We start from the raw sequence: 18230 nt of genomic DNA, 5'->3' as shown, positions 1-18230 counted from the left end.
TTATACAATACATGCATGTTTTGTTCAATCAAGTTCATATTTATATCAAAAACCAGCTTTTTACATTAGCATGTGATGTTCAGAACTAGCATACCCCCCGCAAACTTCTGGTGAATTTACTAAATTACTCACGATAAACGTTCACAAAAAACATAACAATTATTTTAAGAATTATAGATACAGAACTCCTCTATGCACTCGCTATGTCCGATTTTAAAATAGCTTTTCGGTGAAAGCACATTTTGCAATATTCTAAGTAGATAGCCCGGCATCACAGGGCTAGCTATTGAGACACCCACCAAGTTTAGCCCTCACCAAAGTCAGATTTACTATAAGAAAAATGTTATTACCTTTGCTGTTCTTCGTCAGAATGCACTCCCAGGACTTCTACTTCAATAACAAATGTTGGTTTGGTTCAAAATAATCCATAGTTATATCCAAATAGCGGCGTTTTGTTCGTACGTTCAAGACACTATCCGAAAGGGTAAAGAAGGGTGACGCGCCCGATGCGTTTCGTGACAAAAAAAATCTCAATATTCCATTACCGTACTTCGAAGCATGTCAACCGCTGTTTAAAATCAATTTTTATGCCATTTTTCTCGTAAAAAAGCGATAATATTCCGACCGGGAATCTGTGTTTTAGTACAAAGAGAGAGAAAATAAAAACATGGGGTCGCCTCGTGCACGCGCCTCAGTCTGATTGTCCTCTGATAGACCACTTACCAAAGGCGCTAATGTTTTTCAGCCAGGGGCTGGAATTACATCATTCAGCTTTTTCCCGGGTTCTGAGAGCCTATGGGAGCCGTAGGAAGTGTCACGTTACAGCAAAGATCCTCACTTTTCAATAAAGAGAGTCAAGAAGAACAAGAACTTGTCAGACAGGCCACTTCCTGTAAGGAATCTTCTCAGGTTTTTGCCTGCCATATGAGTTCTGTTATACTCACAGACACCATTCAAACAGTTTTAGAAACTTTAGGGTGTTTTCTATCCAAAGCCAATAATTATATGCATATTCTAGTTTCTGGGCAGTAGTAATAACCAGATTAAATCGGGTACGTTTTTTATCCGGCCGTGTAAATACTGCCCCCTAGCCCTAACAGGTTAACACAGTGTCCAAGGAAGGACCAGAAGTATATAGAATGGTGTCGTCTGCGTAGAGGTGGATCAGGGAATCACCAGCAGCAAGAGCGACATCATTGATGTATACAGAGAAGAGAGTTGGCCCGAGAATTAGACCCTGTGGCACCCCCATAGAGATTGCCAGAGGTCCGGACAACAGGCCCTCCGATTTGACACATTGAACTCTATCAGAGAAGTAGTTGGTGAGCCAGGCGAGGCAGTCATTTGAGAAACCAAGGCTGTTGAGTCTGCCGATAAGAATGTGGTGATTGACAGAGTCGAAAGCCTTGGCCAGGTCGATGAATACGGCTGCACAGTAATGTCTCTTATCGATGGCGGTTATGATATCGTTTAGGACCTTGAGCGTGGCTGAGGTGCACCCATGACCAGCTCTGAAACCAGATTGCATAGCGGAGAAGGTATAGTGGTGTTCGAAATGGTTGGTAATCTGTTTGTTAACTTGGCTTTCGAAGACGTTAGAAAGGCAGGGTAGGATAGGATAGATATAGGTCTGTAGCAGTTTGGGTCTAGAGTGTCACCCCCTTTGAAGAGGGCAATGTTCGCGGAAGCTTTCCAATCTTTGGGAATCTCAGATGATTTGAAAGAGAGGTTGAACAGGCTAGTAATAGGGGTTGCAACAATTTCGGCAGATAGTTTTAGAGAGGGTCCAGATTGTCTAGCTCGGCTGATTTGTAGGGGTCCAGATTTTGCAGCTCATTCAGAACATCAGCTATCTGGATTTGGGTGAAGGAGAAATGGGGGAGGCTTGGGCGAGTTGCTGTGGGGGGGTGCAGTGCAGTTGGCCGGGGTAGCGGTAGCCAGGTGGAAAGCATGGCCATTGACCGCAGACCCATTACCGATGCAGGCAATAAGGCAGTGATCGCTGAGATCTTGGTTGAAAACAGCAGAGGTGTATTTGGAGGGCAAGTTGTTTAGGATGATATCTATGAGGGTGCCCGTGTTTACAGATTTGGGGTTGCAACTGGTAGGTTCATTGATAATTTGTGTGAGATTGAGGGCATCAAGCTTAGATTGTAGGATGGCCGGGGTGTTAAGCATGTCCCAGTTTGGTCACCTAGCAGCACGAGCTCTGAAGATAGATGGGGGGCAATCAGTTCACATATGGTGTCCAGAGCACAGCTGGGGGCAGAGGGTGGTCTATAGCAAGCGGCAACAGTGAGAGACTTGTTTCTGGAAAGGTGGATTTTTAAAAGTAGGAACTCGAATTGTTTGGGTACAGACCTGGATAGTAAGACAGAACTCTGCAGGCTATCTCTGCAGTAGATTGCAACACCGCTGACTTGCCTGACTTGCCTAGTTAAATAAAGGTTAAATACAAAAATAAAGGCTCTGCATGGTCAATCTGACGTCTGCATTTGCCGTGCAGCATTTTACGGTGATACGGCCTCTGCAGAAGTCAGGGCGTTCATACTTCCTGTTCTTCGAGGAGCAGTGCAGAGCTGTTTTCAAGGAAGTGAGTTTGTGTTTATACAGTACCTCCCGCCCCCACCTACCTTCAACCAATCATGTCAATGTATTAATCATATAGCTCTGCAATCTTTAAATCGGTTATCTTCCTCAAATGAAGGGGAGGATGACCAAATCTGTGTGAGAGGAAGGGTATCTGATTTCATTGGTCCTCAACTAGTGGCTCAGACACTTCATTCAGGATAAGTGGACTTAGCTCTGAGTTAACCGGCCTAAATGAAGAGTTTGGGGTTCGACTAGCCATGTGCAACACACAGTTATAAGACTACTACACTTAGCAGCGGGAGTATACACCATCATAGTATGGATGAAGCCGGACCTGGAATGTGAAGCTAACTGAAGCTGGCTAGCTAACTGAAGATGGATAGCTAACTGAAGATGGCTAGCTAACTGAAGATGGATAGCTAACTGAAGATGGCTAGCTAACTGAAGCTGGCTAGCTAACTGAAGATGGCTAGCTAACTGAAGATGGATAGCTAACTGAAGATGGCTAGCTAACTGAAGCTGGCTAGCTAACTGAAGATGGCTAGCTAACTGAAGATGGCTAGCTAACTGAAGATGGCTAGCTAACTGAAGATGGATAGCTAACAGGAAGCTGGATAGCTAACTGAAGCTGGATAGCTAACTGAAGCTGGATAGCTAACTGAAGATGGCTAGCTAACTGAAGATGGCTAGCTAACTGAAAATGGCTAGCTAACTGAAGATGGCTAGCTAACTGAAGATGGCTAGCTTTATAAAAGACAGAGTAGATACCACTCAGTGCTGCTGTTTTCCCAATTGTGGATTCATTTAAAAAGAAACATCAGTAATTATACAGTAGAAGGTCCATTATACAGTTGTTAAAATGAAGTTGATGAGATATTGATGAGGTGATCTCTCCCTGTTTTGTTCAGTGTCCAGAAGCCCAAAGCAGAGTTACCTACAACCAGCCTGCTATCAATGAAGAGTGATCAGCCACCTGCTTTCAGCCAGGAACCATTACCAGATGACAATAAGGAAGTGGAGAGTTTGGACAGTGAAGATGCATTAAAGATCACACACAACCTTCTGGACAGAAGAAGTAAGACTGTGTTTCATACAATATTACAAAGAACAGTACAAAGGCCTATATAAAACACACACACAAAGTTATGAGTCCCAACTCTCATTGTTTTCCTACAGGTCAAACTCTGCTGACAGTCCAACAAGACATTAAGGCTAAACTGAAACATAAGTATCAACACGTATCTGAAGGAATTGGACACCATGGAAACCAAAGTCTGTTCAAGGACATCTACACAGAGCTCTACATCACAGAGGGTGGAAGTGGAGGGCTCAATAATGAACATGAGGTTAGACAGATAGAGATGGCATCCAAGAAACAAACCACACAAGAGACACCAATCAAATGCAATGACATCTTCAAGCCTTTACCTGGACAAGACAAACCTATCAGAACTGTGCTGACAAAAGGAATCGCTGGTGTTGGAAAAACAGTCTCTGTGCAGAAGGTCCTCCTTGACTGGGCAGAGGGAAAAGCAAATCAGGACGTTCATTTCATGTTTCCTCTTCCTTTCCGTGATCTGAACCTGAAAAAGGACCAATACAGTCTGATGCAACTTCTTTCCCACTACTTCCCAGAGCTGAAAGAGATTGACAGCATTGAAGATGGTGAAACCAAAACTGTTTTCATTTTTGATGGTCTGGATGAGTGTCGACTTCCTCTAGACTTCAAAAACAATGAGAAGTGCTGTGATGTCACACAGCCAACCTCAGTGGATGTGCTGCTGACAAACCTCACCGAGGGGAATCTGCTTCCCTCTGCTCTCCTCTGGATAACTTCGAGGCCTGCAGCAGCCAATCAGATCCCTCCTGAGTGTATTGACCAGCTGACAGAGGTACGAGGGTTCAATGATCCACAGAAGGAGGAGTATTTCAGGAAGATAATCCCAGATCAGAATCTGGCCAATGAAATCATCAAACACATGAAGACATCAAGGAGCCTCCACATCATGTGCCACATGCCAGTCTTCTGTTGGATATCAGCCACTGTCCTTGAGATGATACTGAAAGAGGCAGAGAAGGATGAAGTCCCCAAAACTCTGACCCAGATGTACTCACACTTCATTCTCATCCAAATCATTGTGAAGAATAAGAAGTACAACAAAGCAACAGAGACAAACCCAAAGGAACTGTCTCAGTCAGACAAAGAGATGATCCTGAAACTGGGAAAGCTGGCTTTCCAACAGCTGCAGAAGGGCAACCTGATCTTCTATGAGGAGGACCTGAGAGAGTGTGGCCTTGATGTCACAGAGGCATCAGTGTACTCAGCATTGTGTACAGAGATCTTTAAAGAAGAATCTGGGCTGTACCAAGACAAGGTCTACAGCTTTGTGCATCTGAGCATTCAGGAGTTTCTAGCAGCAGTGCATGCTTTAGAATCATGTCTGGACAAGAAGGAAAATGTTTTCTCCCCCACTAGTGATGAAGAGAAGCAGTCAATACAGTTGTCTGACTTACACAGGAGAGCAGTGGACCAGGCCTTGAAGAGTGAGAATGGACACCTGGACCTGTTCCTCCGCTTCCTTCTGGGTCTCTCACTGGAGTCCAATCAGAATCTGTTACGAGGCCTTCTGACATAGACAGGAAGTACAACACAGACCAATGAGGAAACAGTTGAGAGAACAGTCAGGTACCTTTCAGACAAGATCAAAAGGGAATCTTCACCAGAAAGGATCATCAACTTGTTCCACTGTCTGAATGAACTTGGTGCCAACTCTCTAGTTGAAGACATGCAGACCTCCCTGCGATCAGGAACTCTTTCAGAAACAAGACTAAAACCTGACCAATGTTCAGCCCTGGCCTACCTGTTACTGATGTCAGAGGAGGTGCTGGAGGAGTTTGACCTGAAGACATACAACACAACAAAGGAAGGTTATCAGAGGTTGCTGCCGGTAGTGAAAACCTGCAAAAGAGCACTGTAAGTTATGTTATTGAGTTGATGTTTACAGTATCATTATAATGAAGGATTTGTATATCTAACAGATTATCTACTCTCTCTAGCCTGGATCGCTGTAAACTGACATATGAATCCTGTGAGACTCTGACCTCAGCTCTGCAGACACCAAACTCCCCCCTGAGAGAACTGGACCTCAGCAACAATGACCTGGGAGACAGAGGAGTGGAGCTGCTCTGTGTTGGACTAACCAGTCCACTCTGCAACATACAGACACTAGTGTGAGTTAAATATCTTCAGTATGAGTTATTATGTGGATGTTTTAAACATGTGTTAACCATGTGCTCTTCTGCCCTCTAGTCTAGGTCAGTGTGGTCTGACAGAGGGTTGCTGTTCACATCTGGCCTCAGTCCTGAGTTCACCCAACTCACAACTGAAACAACTGGAGCTGATAGACAATGACCTGCAGGACTCAGGAGTTACACTGCTGTCTGCTGGACTGGAGGATCCAGACTGTAAACTACACACACTGGGGTAAGTACAGCTGTTTCAGTCAGGTCTGTACTGAGCTGAGTTACACTGCTGTCTGCTGGACTGGAGGATCCAGACTGTAAACTACACACACTGGGGTAAGTACAGCTGTTTCAGTCAGGTCTGTACTGAACTGAGCTTAGTAAAACAAATACTCTGAAAATCTGATGTTTCATGACAATGTTTGTGTCATGGACAAATGTATGGGTGTCCTACAAGATGATTGACACCAGTACACCAACCTAGACAGCTGTTGTGTGTCTCTCTGTAGGCTGTCTGGCTGTCTGGGCACAGAGGAGGGCTGTGCTGCTCTGTCTTCAGCTCTGAGGTCCAACCCCTCCCACCTGAAAGAGCTTGACCTGAGCTACAATCACCCAGGAGACTCTGCAGGAGGACTGCTTTCAGCTGCTCTGGTGGATCCCACATATAAACTGATGAAGCTGAAGTAAGTCAGAATAGATGTCCTAATAGTGTGAGCAGTGGTTGTGTCATATGTAGTGTAGTAGGGTCAGTAACATGAGGACATGATGGTAGAATTAAGGGGAAGTTTACTCAGCAGGCTGAGCACTCCAACACAGCATACATCATCACCACATGAATACTCTTCTTCTGCATCTCTGATATCCTGGTGGAATTGTACTCTGTTCTGTATGCAGTAGGTAGGATAGAATACCTGTATGTCTCTAGTAATGAATTGTACTCTGTTCTGTATGCAGTAGGTAGGATAGAATACCTGTATGTCTCTAGTAATGAATTGTACTCCGTTCTGTATGCAGTAGGTAGGATAGAATACCTGTATGTCTCTAGTAATGAATTGTACTCCGTTCTGTATGCAGTAGGTAGGATATAATACCTGTATGTCTCTAGTAATGAACTTGGATAGTGCACCAGAACACAACAATATGGTTTAAATGTTGACTGCTTTATTAGGTCTTTGTCAGTCAATAACCTGTTTCTCCTACAGTGTGGATCATGGTGGAGAGTGCAGGCTGAAATCAGGGCTGAGGAAGTGTAAGTCTCTTCAATCCTAATTAACTACATATTCAGAACTATAGTAACATAGTAACTAATCAATACTTGTTCTGTTCCTACAAAACAACATTTTATATGAAGATGTGGTTTGATTAAACTCTCCTTTTGTCTACAGATGCCTGTCATCTCACCCTGGACCCAAATACAGTAAACCCAAACCTGATACTGTCTGAGGGGAACAGGAAGGTGACATGGGTGGAAGAGAAGCAGCATTATGAAGACCATCCAGACAGATTTGACTATCATCCCCAAGTTCTCTGCAGAGAAGGCTTATCTGGATCTCGTTATTACTGGGAGGTGGAGAGGGATGGTACCGAGGCTGTCATTGGTGTGGTGTAGAGGACTGAAGAGAAAGGGAAAGGAGGATGACTGTAGGATTGGAGCCAATAAGAAGTCCTTGAGTTTATTCTGCTATGATAGAGGTTATGAATTGAAAGTATTTTTCCATGCTAGAGTCTGGAGATCCATCTCTGGTCCTGTTTCTAAGAGAGTTGGAGTGTATCTGGACTGGCCAGCTGGTACTTTGTCCTTCTATAGTGTGTCCTCCTCTGGTACACTGACACACCTTTACACAGAACACACCACATTCACTGAACCCCTCTATCCTGGGTTTGGGTTTAGGTTTTACTCCTCCTCAGTGACCCAGTGTCAGATAGATGGCCAAGACATTCAGAGGTGAGTCATAGCAATGTTTTATCATTTGTTTTCCTCTGGAATCATTCCTACAATTAGATTAGTAGTGGTGGTGTGTTTTAATGTGTTCTGTTGGACCTACAGACAGTTAGATTAGTAGTGGTGGTGTGTTTTAATGTGTTCTGTTGGACCTACAGACAGTTAGATTAGTAGTAGTGGTGTGTTTTAATGTGTTCTGTTGGACCTACAGACAGTTAGATTAGTAGTAGTGGTGTGTTTTAATGTGTTCTGTTGGACCTACAGACAGTTAGATTAGTAGTTGTGGTGTGTTTTAATGTGTTCTGTTGGACCTACAGACAGTTAGATTAGTAGTAGTGGTGTGTTTTAATGTGTTCTGTTGGACCTATAGACAGATTAGTCGTAGTGGTGTGTTTTAATGTGTTCTGTTGGATGTACCGATGTCCAGTTATCTCTCCTCTCTGTAATGTAATTCTCTCTCGAACCACTAGAGGGCATCAGAACCTGTTAAATAGAACAACCTCACTGTAAAGTCATTATCTCTCTAACCACTAAAGGGCATCAGAACCTGTTAAATAGAACAGCCTCTCTGTAATGTCATTCTCTCCCTAACCACTAGAGGGCATCAGAACCTGTTAAATAGAACAGCCTCTCTGTAATGTCATTCTCTCTCTAACCACTAGAGGGCATCAGAACCTGTTAAATAGAACAGCCTCTCTGTAGTGTCATTCTCTCTCTAACCACTAGAGGGCATCAGAACCTGGTAAATAGAACAGCCTCTCTGTAATGTCATTCTCTCTCTAACCACTAGAGGGCATCAGAACCTGGTAAATAGAACAGCCTCTCTGTAATGTCATTCTCTCTCTAACCACTAGAGGGCATCAGAACCTGGTAAATAGAACAGCCTCTCTGTAATGTCATTCTCTCTCTAACCACTAGAGGGCATCAGAACCTGTTAAATAGAACAGCCTCTCTGTAATGTCATTCTCTCTCTAACCACTAGAGGGCATCAGAACCTGTTAAATAGAACAGCCTCTCTGTAGTGTCATTCTCTCTCTAACCACTAGAGGGCATCAGAACCTGGTAAATAGAACAGCCTCTCTGTAATGTCATTCTCTCTCTAACCACTAGAGGGCATCAGAACCTGGTAAATAGAACAGCCTCTCTGTAATGTCATTCTCTCTCTAACCACTAGAGGGCATCAGAACCTGGTAAATAGAACAGCCTCTCTGTAATGTCATTCTCTCTCTAACCACGAGAGGGCATCAGAACCTGTTAAATAGAACAGCCTCTCTGTAATGTCATTCTCTCTGTAACCACTAGAGGGCATCAGAACCTGTTGAATAGAACAGCCTCTCTGTAATGTCATTCTCTCTCTAATCACTACCTGGGGGTATGTAACTCATGATACCTGGTGACTTCACACCTCTAAGGGCTTTCCTCAAGATATGCAATGTCACCTGTCGGTATTGCCTATATGAAAGTTGACATAGTGGGTTATGTCACATTTAGGCAATGCGCCCTACATAGGGAGTTGTTCTCTCACCCCTTATAAACTTGTTGTATGTCTTATGAAGACTGTATGCATGCTATATAAAGCCTTTATAAGTTGTATTTAGTTTAATCACAGTCTATCCTTCTGCTTTACCAACACCAGAGACCATGGTGGAGAGAGTTGGATCAAGCCTGGACCTGAGAACACCAGAGACCATGGTGGAGAGAGTTGGATCAAGCCTGGACCTGAGAACACCAGAGACCATGGTGGAGAGAGTTGTATCAAGCCTGGACCTGAGAACACCAGAGACCATGGTGGAGAGAGTTGTATCAAGCCTGGACCTGAGGACACCAGAGACCATGGTGGAGAGAGTTGTATCAAGCCTGGACCTGAGAACACCAGAGACCATGGTGGAGAGAGTTGCATCAAGCCTGGACCTGAGGACACCAGAGACCATGGTGGAGAGAGTTGTATCAAGCCTGGACCTGAGAACACCAGAGACCATGGTGGAGAGAGTTGTATCAAGCCTGGACCTGAGAACACCAGAGACCATGGTGGAGAGAGTTGTATCAAGCCTGGACCTGAGAACACCAGAGACCATGGTGGAGAGAGTTGGATCAAGCCTGGACCTGAGAACACCAGAGACCATGGTGGAAAGAGTTGTATCAAGCCTGGACCTGAGGACACCAGAGACCATGGTGGAGAGAGTTGGATCAAGCCTGGACCTGAGAACACCAGAGACCATGGTAGAGAGAGTTGTATCAAGCCTGGACCTGAGGACACCAGAGACCATGGTGGAGAGAGTTGGATCAAGCCTGGACCTGAGAACACCAGACACCATGGTGGAGGGAGTTGGATCAAGCCTGGACCTGAGAACACCAGATACCATGGTGGAGAGAGTTGGATCAGGCCTGGACCTGAGAAATGTGAGTTAACTGATAATTGTTTTCTATTTGGTCAAAACAAGCTTAAAGGTAGAGTCAGCAATATGACGTAGATGCACAAAGTAAACAGCATTGTGGGTCAATTTCAATAACAACTAAGAGCATTGTAGCGCAAGGCTAAACGTCTCCGCTGTTTTGGTCCCGTGACTACCACTCTGTAAGAGAGTGAAGAGAACCCTTGCACATGGGCAGATACTGTGTGTGACTGTGAGAGAGAGAGAAGTCAGGCATCTTGCTCATCACAATATCTGTGGTGCTGCTCGTACATCATCATTTAGCTGACTCTACCTTTAAGCTCTCATCCTAGGATCTACCAGAAATCAGACCCCAACATCTACAAAACATGGACCAGAACGATGTTGTTTCCTGCTTCCACAAACATTAATTAATATAATGCTAATGTCAGATTATGATATGCTAATGAGTGTACATTCTGAGACTGTTGCTCACTTATATATTCATTTTTATTAAAAGTCTAATGAATAATTATTAATTCATTATTCCATGAGATTGTCCATTTTAAGTAACAACTACTTTTGACTTCAGGGATTCCTCAGAGCTGTAAGACTTGTGACCATGTTGAGGTAAGTCATAATGTCAATTGTTACTTTTACATAACTGTAGGAGTCAGGCACAGTCTCAAAGCCAGGTGTGTACTGACCAACCATTCTTACTGGGATATAGACAGTCCTGTGTTCTGCTTGTAGTCATGCAGGATTTTACCTGTTGTCATATTTTGTCATTAGACAGTTTCATTGATAAATCCCCAGCATTCCATGTAACGTTGAATAAATACATTTGATTAGTTACTTTCGTTAATGGGCCAGTTTCCCAGACACAGATTAAGTCTAGTCTTGGACCTTAAAGAACTTTCTATTGAAACTTCCATTGAGCATGCTTTTTAGTCCAGCACTAGACTCAATCTGTGTCCAGGAAACAGGCCCCATATGTATTACTGACATGCTTGTCCTTGTTCAGGACTCCACACACTGGCTTCAGATTGAACCCTTGACTTCCACTGTCCAGGGAGTGACAATGTTCAGGTAAAATAGCTACTTTTAACATTTCATTCCACTTGCTAGTGTATTTCCCCATTACCTTTGGGAATAGTCTTCTAATCCAACATCTCCATTTGACCATTGACCCTCTCTACCATATCTTGTTGTTGCCCTCAGACACAGGACACCCAAAGGGAGTTATGAGTGCACAGTGTCTGGGCTCCGCTGGCTGTGTGAGAGAGATGTCATTCTGAAGTATCACTTCAGGAACTGGGAACCCTACAGTCACCTTCTGAAAGACATGCAGTACACACAAGGTGGTCCATTGCTGGACATCACTATGGAGTTAGGTGAACTGGAGGAAGTTCATCTGCCACACTTTGTCTGTTTAGGTAAAACCATATAGAAATAGTATTCAGAAAGACATTTCCATGTAACTGAGTTTCACTTCCTGAATGAATGAATGAACTATTCTGGGAGTTTGAGTTTACTGTGATCTGGTACTGCATATTCTTTGTGTTTTAGTTGGATGAATAATACAATATTTGTCTTTCTGTCTCCTTTTTATTTTGTTGTTCAGGGACCAACCCTTCCCTGAGGAATGAGATGAAGATTCTTCATGTAGAGGAACATGGAGTGTCTTTAGAGGAAGTGCATGAGGTCACCAGATTCCATGCTAAGATTCTCCATCCCAAGTTCTCAGCTATCTCTCTGATACTGAGATTACTGTCTTGGAACGTAGATGTCCACTGTGAGCTGATGCTCTATCTGACAGTGGTGAAGGAAACACTAATTCCACGCCTATACCTGTTCCCCAGTAACCCCGGCCAAATACTGGTGAGGTACCATTATTATAGAGATGACCTTAACTAACCAGTGGTGCAGTTTATGTTGACACTCATTATATGAAGATAAGTGTGTTGCTATTTTTCTGAATAATGTTTGAATTAGACTATACATTGACAGGCTGGGTATTCCATGCCTCGTTTCGCAGGCTGTGGAACAACAGGAATCAAAGTTTCAAGGGTCTAAAAGGATTCCCATCACAAGACCAGAGCAGTCCTTAGAACTGAATAGTTCCTTCAGACTGAACATTCCCTGTTCTACCTCCATCAATCCACAGGTACAGTTTTAGTAGACTAAGAACATGAATCTGACATTTAAGTCACAGTTCTATGCATTGATCTCTCTCTCTCTTCCCCCTTCTCTTTCTCTCTCTCACCCTCTCTCTCTTCTCTCTCTCTCTTTCTCTCTCTCTCTCTCTCTCTCTCTCTCTCTCTCTCTCTCTCCCTCCAGAGGATTCATCTCATACATAGAGACACCACACCAAGCTTTTTCAAAGCGGTTGTGAAAATGACAGGGATTGACATTGAGATGGAGTTATTCAGTGATGATGAGAGGACAGTATGGAAAGAAATTGTATCACGAGGTAGGAGCACATGTCAATCATCACTTTGTACTTTTGTACCAGATGCTATTTATAGTGATATAACTTCATGTTGTTTATCTTTCAGATGAGTACTATCAGAACCAAGGTAAGACCCAGATGCAGACTGTCCAAGTAACAATGTTTATTGTAACAGGGGCAGGCAAAGACCGGTCAAGGCAGGCAGAGGTCAGTAATCCAGAGAGGGTGCAAAAGGTACCGATCGGCAGGTGGGGTCAGGGACAGACTGTGGTCAGGCAGGCGGGCTCAGAGGCAGGACAGGCAAGGGTCAAAACCGAGAGGACAGGAAAAGAGAGACTGGGGAAAAAACAGGAGCTGAGACACAACGCTGGTTGACTTGAACAAACAAGACGAACTGGCAACAGACAAACAGAGAACACAGGAATAAGTACACAGGGGTTAATGGGGAGATGGGCGACACCTGGAGGGGGGTGGAGACAATCACAAAGACAGGTGAAACAGAACAGGGTGTGACAGAATACGTCACTGACACCCGTTCAACAAGTAAGTAAACATGAGAGTTTACTGTGCATTAGGAAAGTATTCAGATCCCTTGACTTTTCTACATTTTCTTACATTACAGCCTTGTTCTAAAATGGATTCAGTTGTTTTTTTCCCTCATCAATCTACACACAATATCCCATAATGACAAAGCAAAAACAGGTTTAGACATTTTTTCTAATTGATTAATAATAAAATATCACATTTACTTAAGTATTCAGACCCTTTACTCGGTACTTTGTTGAAGCACATTTGGCAGTGATTACAGCCTATAATCTTCTTGGGTATGACGCTACAAGCTTGGCACACCTGTATTTGGGGAATTTCTCCCATTCTTCTCTGCAGATCCTCTCAAGCTCTGTCAGGTTGGATGGGGAGCGTCGCTGCACAGCTATTTTCAGGTCTCTCCAGAGATGTTAGTCCGGGCTCTGGCTGGGCCGGCTCCGGCTGGGCCTCTCATAGACATTCAGAGACTTGTCCCGAAGCCACTCCTGCGTTGTCTTGTCTTGTCTGTGTGCTTAGGGTAGTTGTGCTGGTGGAAGATGAACCTTCGCCACAGTCTGAGGTCCTGAGTGCTTTGGAGCAGGTTTTCATCAAGGATTTCTCTGTACTTTGCTCCGTTCATCTTTCCCTCGATCCTGACTAGTCTCCCAGTCCCTGCCACTGAAAAACATCCCCACAGCATGATGCTGCCACCACCATGCTTCACCGTCGGGATGGTGCCAGGTTTCTTCAACTGTGGGACCTTATATAGACGTGTGTGTGCCTTTCCAAATCATGTCCAATCAATTGAATTTACCACAGGTGGACTCCAAGTTGTAGAAACAACTTCAGGATGATCAATGGAAACAGGAAGCACCTGAGCTAAATTTCGAGTCTCATAGCAAATGGTCTGAATACTTATGTAAATAAGGAATTTCTGTGTCTTATTTTTTATACATTTGCCAAAAAATTCTACACCTGTTTTCCCTTTGTCGTTATGGGGCATTGTGATGTCATTATGGGGCATTGTGATGTCATAGTGAGCTGCGTCACTAGATTGCTGAGGATTATTATTTTTTTGTCATCCAACAATTTCATCAATTTTAGAATAATGCTGTAACGTAACAGAATGTGGAAAAAGTCAAGGGGTCTGAATATTTCTGAAGGCGCTGTATATGAGGCTTTTCAAAAACATCCCTGGTCTTTGTGTATAGTTGAATCTGTGCTTGAAATGTGATACTTGACTGAGGGACCTTCCAGATGTTGTATGTATGGGGGACAGGTCCACTTTGACATTACAGATTATTTTCAGTAGATTGATGACAAAACATTACAATTAAATCCATTTTAATCCCACTATGTAACACAATAGAGAAATCCAAGGGGTATGAACACTTTTGCAAGGCTCTGTATGTTATGTAGAATAGACAATCGTGTCAGCCAGGGTAGGTGTCAATTCCAAATAAGTCAGTCAATTCAGGAAGTGCACTGAAATTCCAATTCAATAACTGGAAAAGGGCATCTACTTTCAATGACTTCTCAATAAACAGAAAAGTAATTTTATTTAATTTTAATTGACTGACTTGAATGTGAATTGACTACAACCCTGGAATCAGCTCTATACAAGAAATGACTATCAGGGGAATGATAACTGGAGAGACTGCATGATGTAGAAACAGCTGCTGTTCACCCTAAAGACATATTCATTTAATTCACCCCCTTCAGCATTAACACTCCCTGGGATTCCTGCTGAGGAGTTTCTGAAGAAACACAGGGCTATACTCATTCAGGGAGTCAAAAACCCAATGCCAATAGCAGATGATCTGTCGTCAAAGAGCATGATTGGTGATGAAGAGTACTCCAGAATAAAAGCTGAAACAACTGAACAGGACCGAATGAGAGAACTACTGAATGCAGTCCTCCCTAAAGGACCAGAAGTGACGGGAGCTTGTCTCAAAGCTCTCATTGAACATGAACACCATCTTGTTAAGTACTTGAGTGAATCTAGGTAAGACCGTTTTCTTTTCTCCCTCCCTTGAATATGTGGAATGATTAAATATAGGTCAAATAAAAACATAGCTACCCAGATCAAAGAGAAAGTATTTTTCAGAATGGAAGCATGTTTTTGTGTTGCTGTCTGTAATAAATGTCTCTTGTTATAGTTCTATCATAGGACCATCATCACATCATTATCTCAGGTGTATCATAGGACCATCATCACATCATTATCTCAGGTGTATCATAGGATCATCATCACATCATTATCTCAGGTGTATCATAGGACCATCATTATCTCAGGTGTATCTCACTCCTCATTCTTCTCCATACTTTCTGATCTCTCTCTTCCCTTCTCCTCCATCCTCTGTCTTGTAGCACCTAATCTGAAGATGCTGAGGCCTGTCTCCTAGTCTGTGGACAAAGACACTTCTTCACCTAATCTGAAGATGCTGAGGCCTGTCTCCTAGTCTGTGGACAAAGACACTTCTTCACCTAATCTGAAGATGCTGAGGCCTGTCTCTTAGTCTGTGGATAAAGACACTTCTTCACCTAATCTGAAGATGCTGAGGCCTGTCTCCTAGTCTGTGGACAAAGACACTTAAATGATTGTAAGGGAAATGTTTATGTTTGTGCTATTCTTTTAACAAATGTCTGTGTTTTATTCATGTGCTGTTCTATAAACTAATTTGTGTGTTCATCAAGTGGCTGACTGTACAAATCCTCACTATCAGTAGCTGTAATTTGGCAGTAAGTCCAGATGTTGTTTTGTGAAGGAGATATCTCAGTTTCAAGGTCTCAGCTTAGAGATAAGAAGACTGGTGAGGTGTTGGTCTGTTAAATGTTATGAACCAGTGTTGGTCTGTTAAATGTTATGAACCAGTATTGGTCTGTTAAATGCTATGAACCAGTATTGGTCTGTTAAATGTTATGAACCAGTATTGGTCTGTTAAATGTAATGAACCAGTATTGGTCTGTTAAATGTTATGAACCAGTATTGGTCTGTCAAATGTTATGAACCAGTATTGGTCTGTTAAATGTTATGAACCAGTATTGGTCTGTTAAATGTTATGAACCAGTATTGGTCTGTTAAATGTTATGAACCAGTATTGGTCTGTTAAATGTTATGAACCAGTATTGGTCTGTTAAATGTTATGAACCAGTATTGGTCTGTTAAATGTTATGAACCAGTATTGGTCTGTTAAATGTAATGAACCAGTATTGGTCTGTTAAATGTTATGAACCAGTATTGGTCTGTTAAATGTTATGAACCAGTGTTGGTCTGTTAAATGTTATGAACCAGTATTGGTCGGTCACATGAATGGAACAAAACGGTAATGATTTATTAATTATGCTAAATCATGCAAATATAACTTGTCTGTGTATAGCCGTTTATAAGACAACTGCTGGGTCTGACCAGGGAGAGATCCTGATTGACATGTGTACTATGGTACATTGAGTTGGGTCTGACCAGGGAGAGATCCTGATTGACATGTGTTCTATGGTACATTGAGTTGGGTCTGATCAGGGAGAGATCCTGATTGACATGTGTACTATGGTACATTGAGTTGGGTCTGACCAGGGAGAGATCCTGATTGACATGTGTACTATGGTACATTGAGTTGGGTCTGACCAGGGAGAGATCCTGATTGACATGTGTACTATGGTACATTGAGTTGGGTCTGACCAGGGAGAGATCCTGATTGACATGTGTACTATGGTACATTGAGTTGGGTCTGACCAGGGAGAGATCCTGATTGACATGTGTACTATGGTACATTGAGTTGGGTCTGACCAGGGAGAGCTCCTGATTGGTTGGAACCTCTCCAGCTCGCTGACAATAAACAATGATTCATTTCAGATTGACTTCGAGTGTCTCTGTGTGAAAGAATTTCCACAACGATTTTGAAAACACAATTAAGGGAATGAACTGGAATGATCTCTTGTTCTATACAGATGGGGAGGCTGATAGTCAGGCTAGTCAAAGATACACACCACCATGTTGACATCTTGACCAAAGACCTTCCTTAGATTCTGTCATGACGTTGGCCTCTTTGAGTACAGGGAGGACAGTTGACCCCCTCCCCCCCTTTGCACCATCCCCCAACCTACCTCCCTCCACCCAGGCCCTATGTGAAAGGGTTGTAAAAACTAACATTCCAGGAGAATCTCTTGCCACATGGCCCATAGAGAGACACAGTAAATTCTTCCAACTCACAGAATTGGGGAGCCAAGCGACATTTGTGTTCTGGAGAAGGTATGAAAGATTGGTGCAGAATCCAGCTACGAACTGGTCCGCTTGGTACAATTTTGTGATACTCAGAAGAGACAGTATAGCCATATTACCGTAAAACTGTTTATATAATAGCCTCAGCCTTGAGACTTGAATCCACATGGTTGTATAAAATGTATTAATAAGGATAAAGCTATTTGTAATACATTGAGATTCTATGTACTGATGTTAATGTGATAGAATTGTATTTCTGTACCAAGCTTAACTCAGTCATCGGCACACCCCCCAGGGACACAGACAGGACCAGGCGTCATTTGACAAGCCTGTTCTAGGGTCACCTATAAAACCCACCCTGATTTACATTTCTCCAGACCAGGCCTCCACTCCATTGCGAGTTGGCCCATAGGTTTGACCATCCAAGTACTCTACTGAAAGTGAACCATACCACGTGGTTAACTTTTAGACTATTGATACCGACAGAATAAGAACTGTCTTTGATATTAATTATTAGTCTGCAGCTAAGTAAATTATATCATTGAACGCGAAGACCAACGAAACATCCATTCTATGACGACATTAATGAATGTCGCTTTGAAAGATCCATTCTAACCGAGAGAGAGAGAGAGAGAGAGAGAGAGAGAACTCTCCATCAGAACGACGCTCCAACAAGGATCCCGACGACACACTGATCGTAAATATATATTGATTGCAATTGTTCCCGAATGAGTGAGCGTTCAATTGTCAATTGTTAATATTAATGAACTCTGTGTACCTCCTCAGCTGACCGTTTATGACCCATTGTCTAACAGACCAGCCATGCCTGTTAGCCATTAGGGCACATTACTCTACCAATCCTTTGTGACGATAATTACTGTTTGT

At 43.0% G+C, this 18230-nt stretch overlaps 2 protein-coding genes across 2 annotated transcripts in view; one reads left to right on the top strand and one right to left on the bottom strand.

Moving 5' to 3' along the window:
* LOC106593599 (NACHT, LRR and PYD domains-containing protein 1 homolog) overlaps positions 1-18230 on the bottom strand; it is a 160900-nt gene that overhangs the window by 94372 nt on the left and 48298 nt on the right. The window lies entirely within an intron of this gene.
* The window catches only part of LOC123735261 (uncharacterized), a 55679-nt gene continuing 40931 nt past the window's right edge, over positions 3483-18230 (top strand). The window contains 16 exon segments of the mRNA XM_082978274.1: positions 3483-3667; positions 3769-5566; positions 5650-5823; positions 5903-6076; positions 6345-6518; positions 7038-7084; positions 7221-7437; positions 7439-7780; positions 9414-10177; positions 10742-10779; positions 11174-11238; positions 11371-11585; positions 11774-12030; positions 12188-12316; positions 12490-12622; positions 12708-12728. Coding sequence (XP_082834400.1) covers positions 3547-3667; positions 3769-5566; positions 5650-5823; positions 5903-6076; positions 6345-6518; positions 7038-7084; positions 7221-7437; positions 7439-7780; positions 9414-10177; positions 10742-10779; positions 11174-11238; positions 11371-11585; positions 11774-12030; positions 12188-12316; positions 12490-12622; positions 12708-12728 — 4669 coding nt within the window. The 5' untranslated portion in view covers positions 3483-3546.

The sequence above is a fragment of the Salmo salar genome, chromosome 08, assembly GCF_965601325.2.
Source record: "Salmo salar chromosome 08, fSalSal1, whole genome shotgun sequence".
Lineage (NCBI taxonomy): Eukaryota > Metazoa > Chordata > Actinopteri > Salmoniformes > Salmonidae > Salmo > Salmo salar.
Note: the sequence above shows the minus strand (reverse complement) of the source record. Positions and strands in the feature narration are given on the sequence as shown.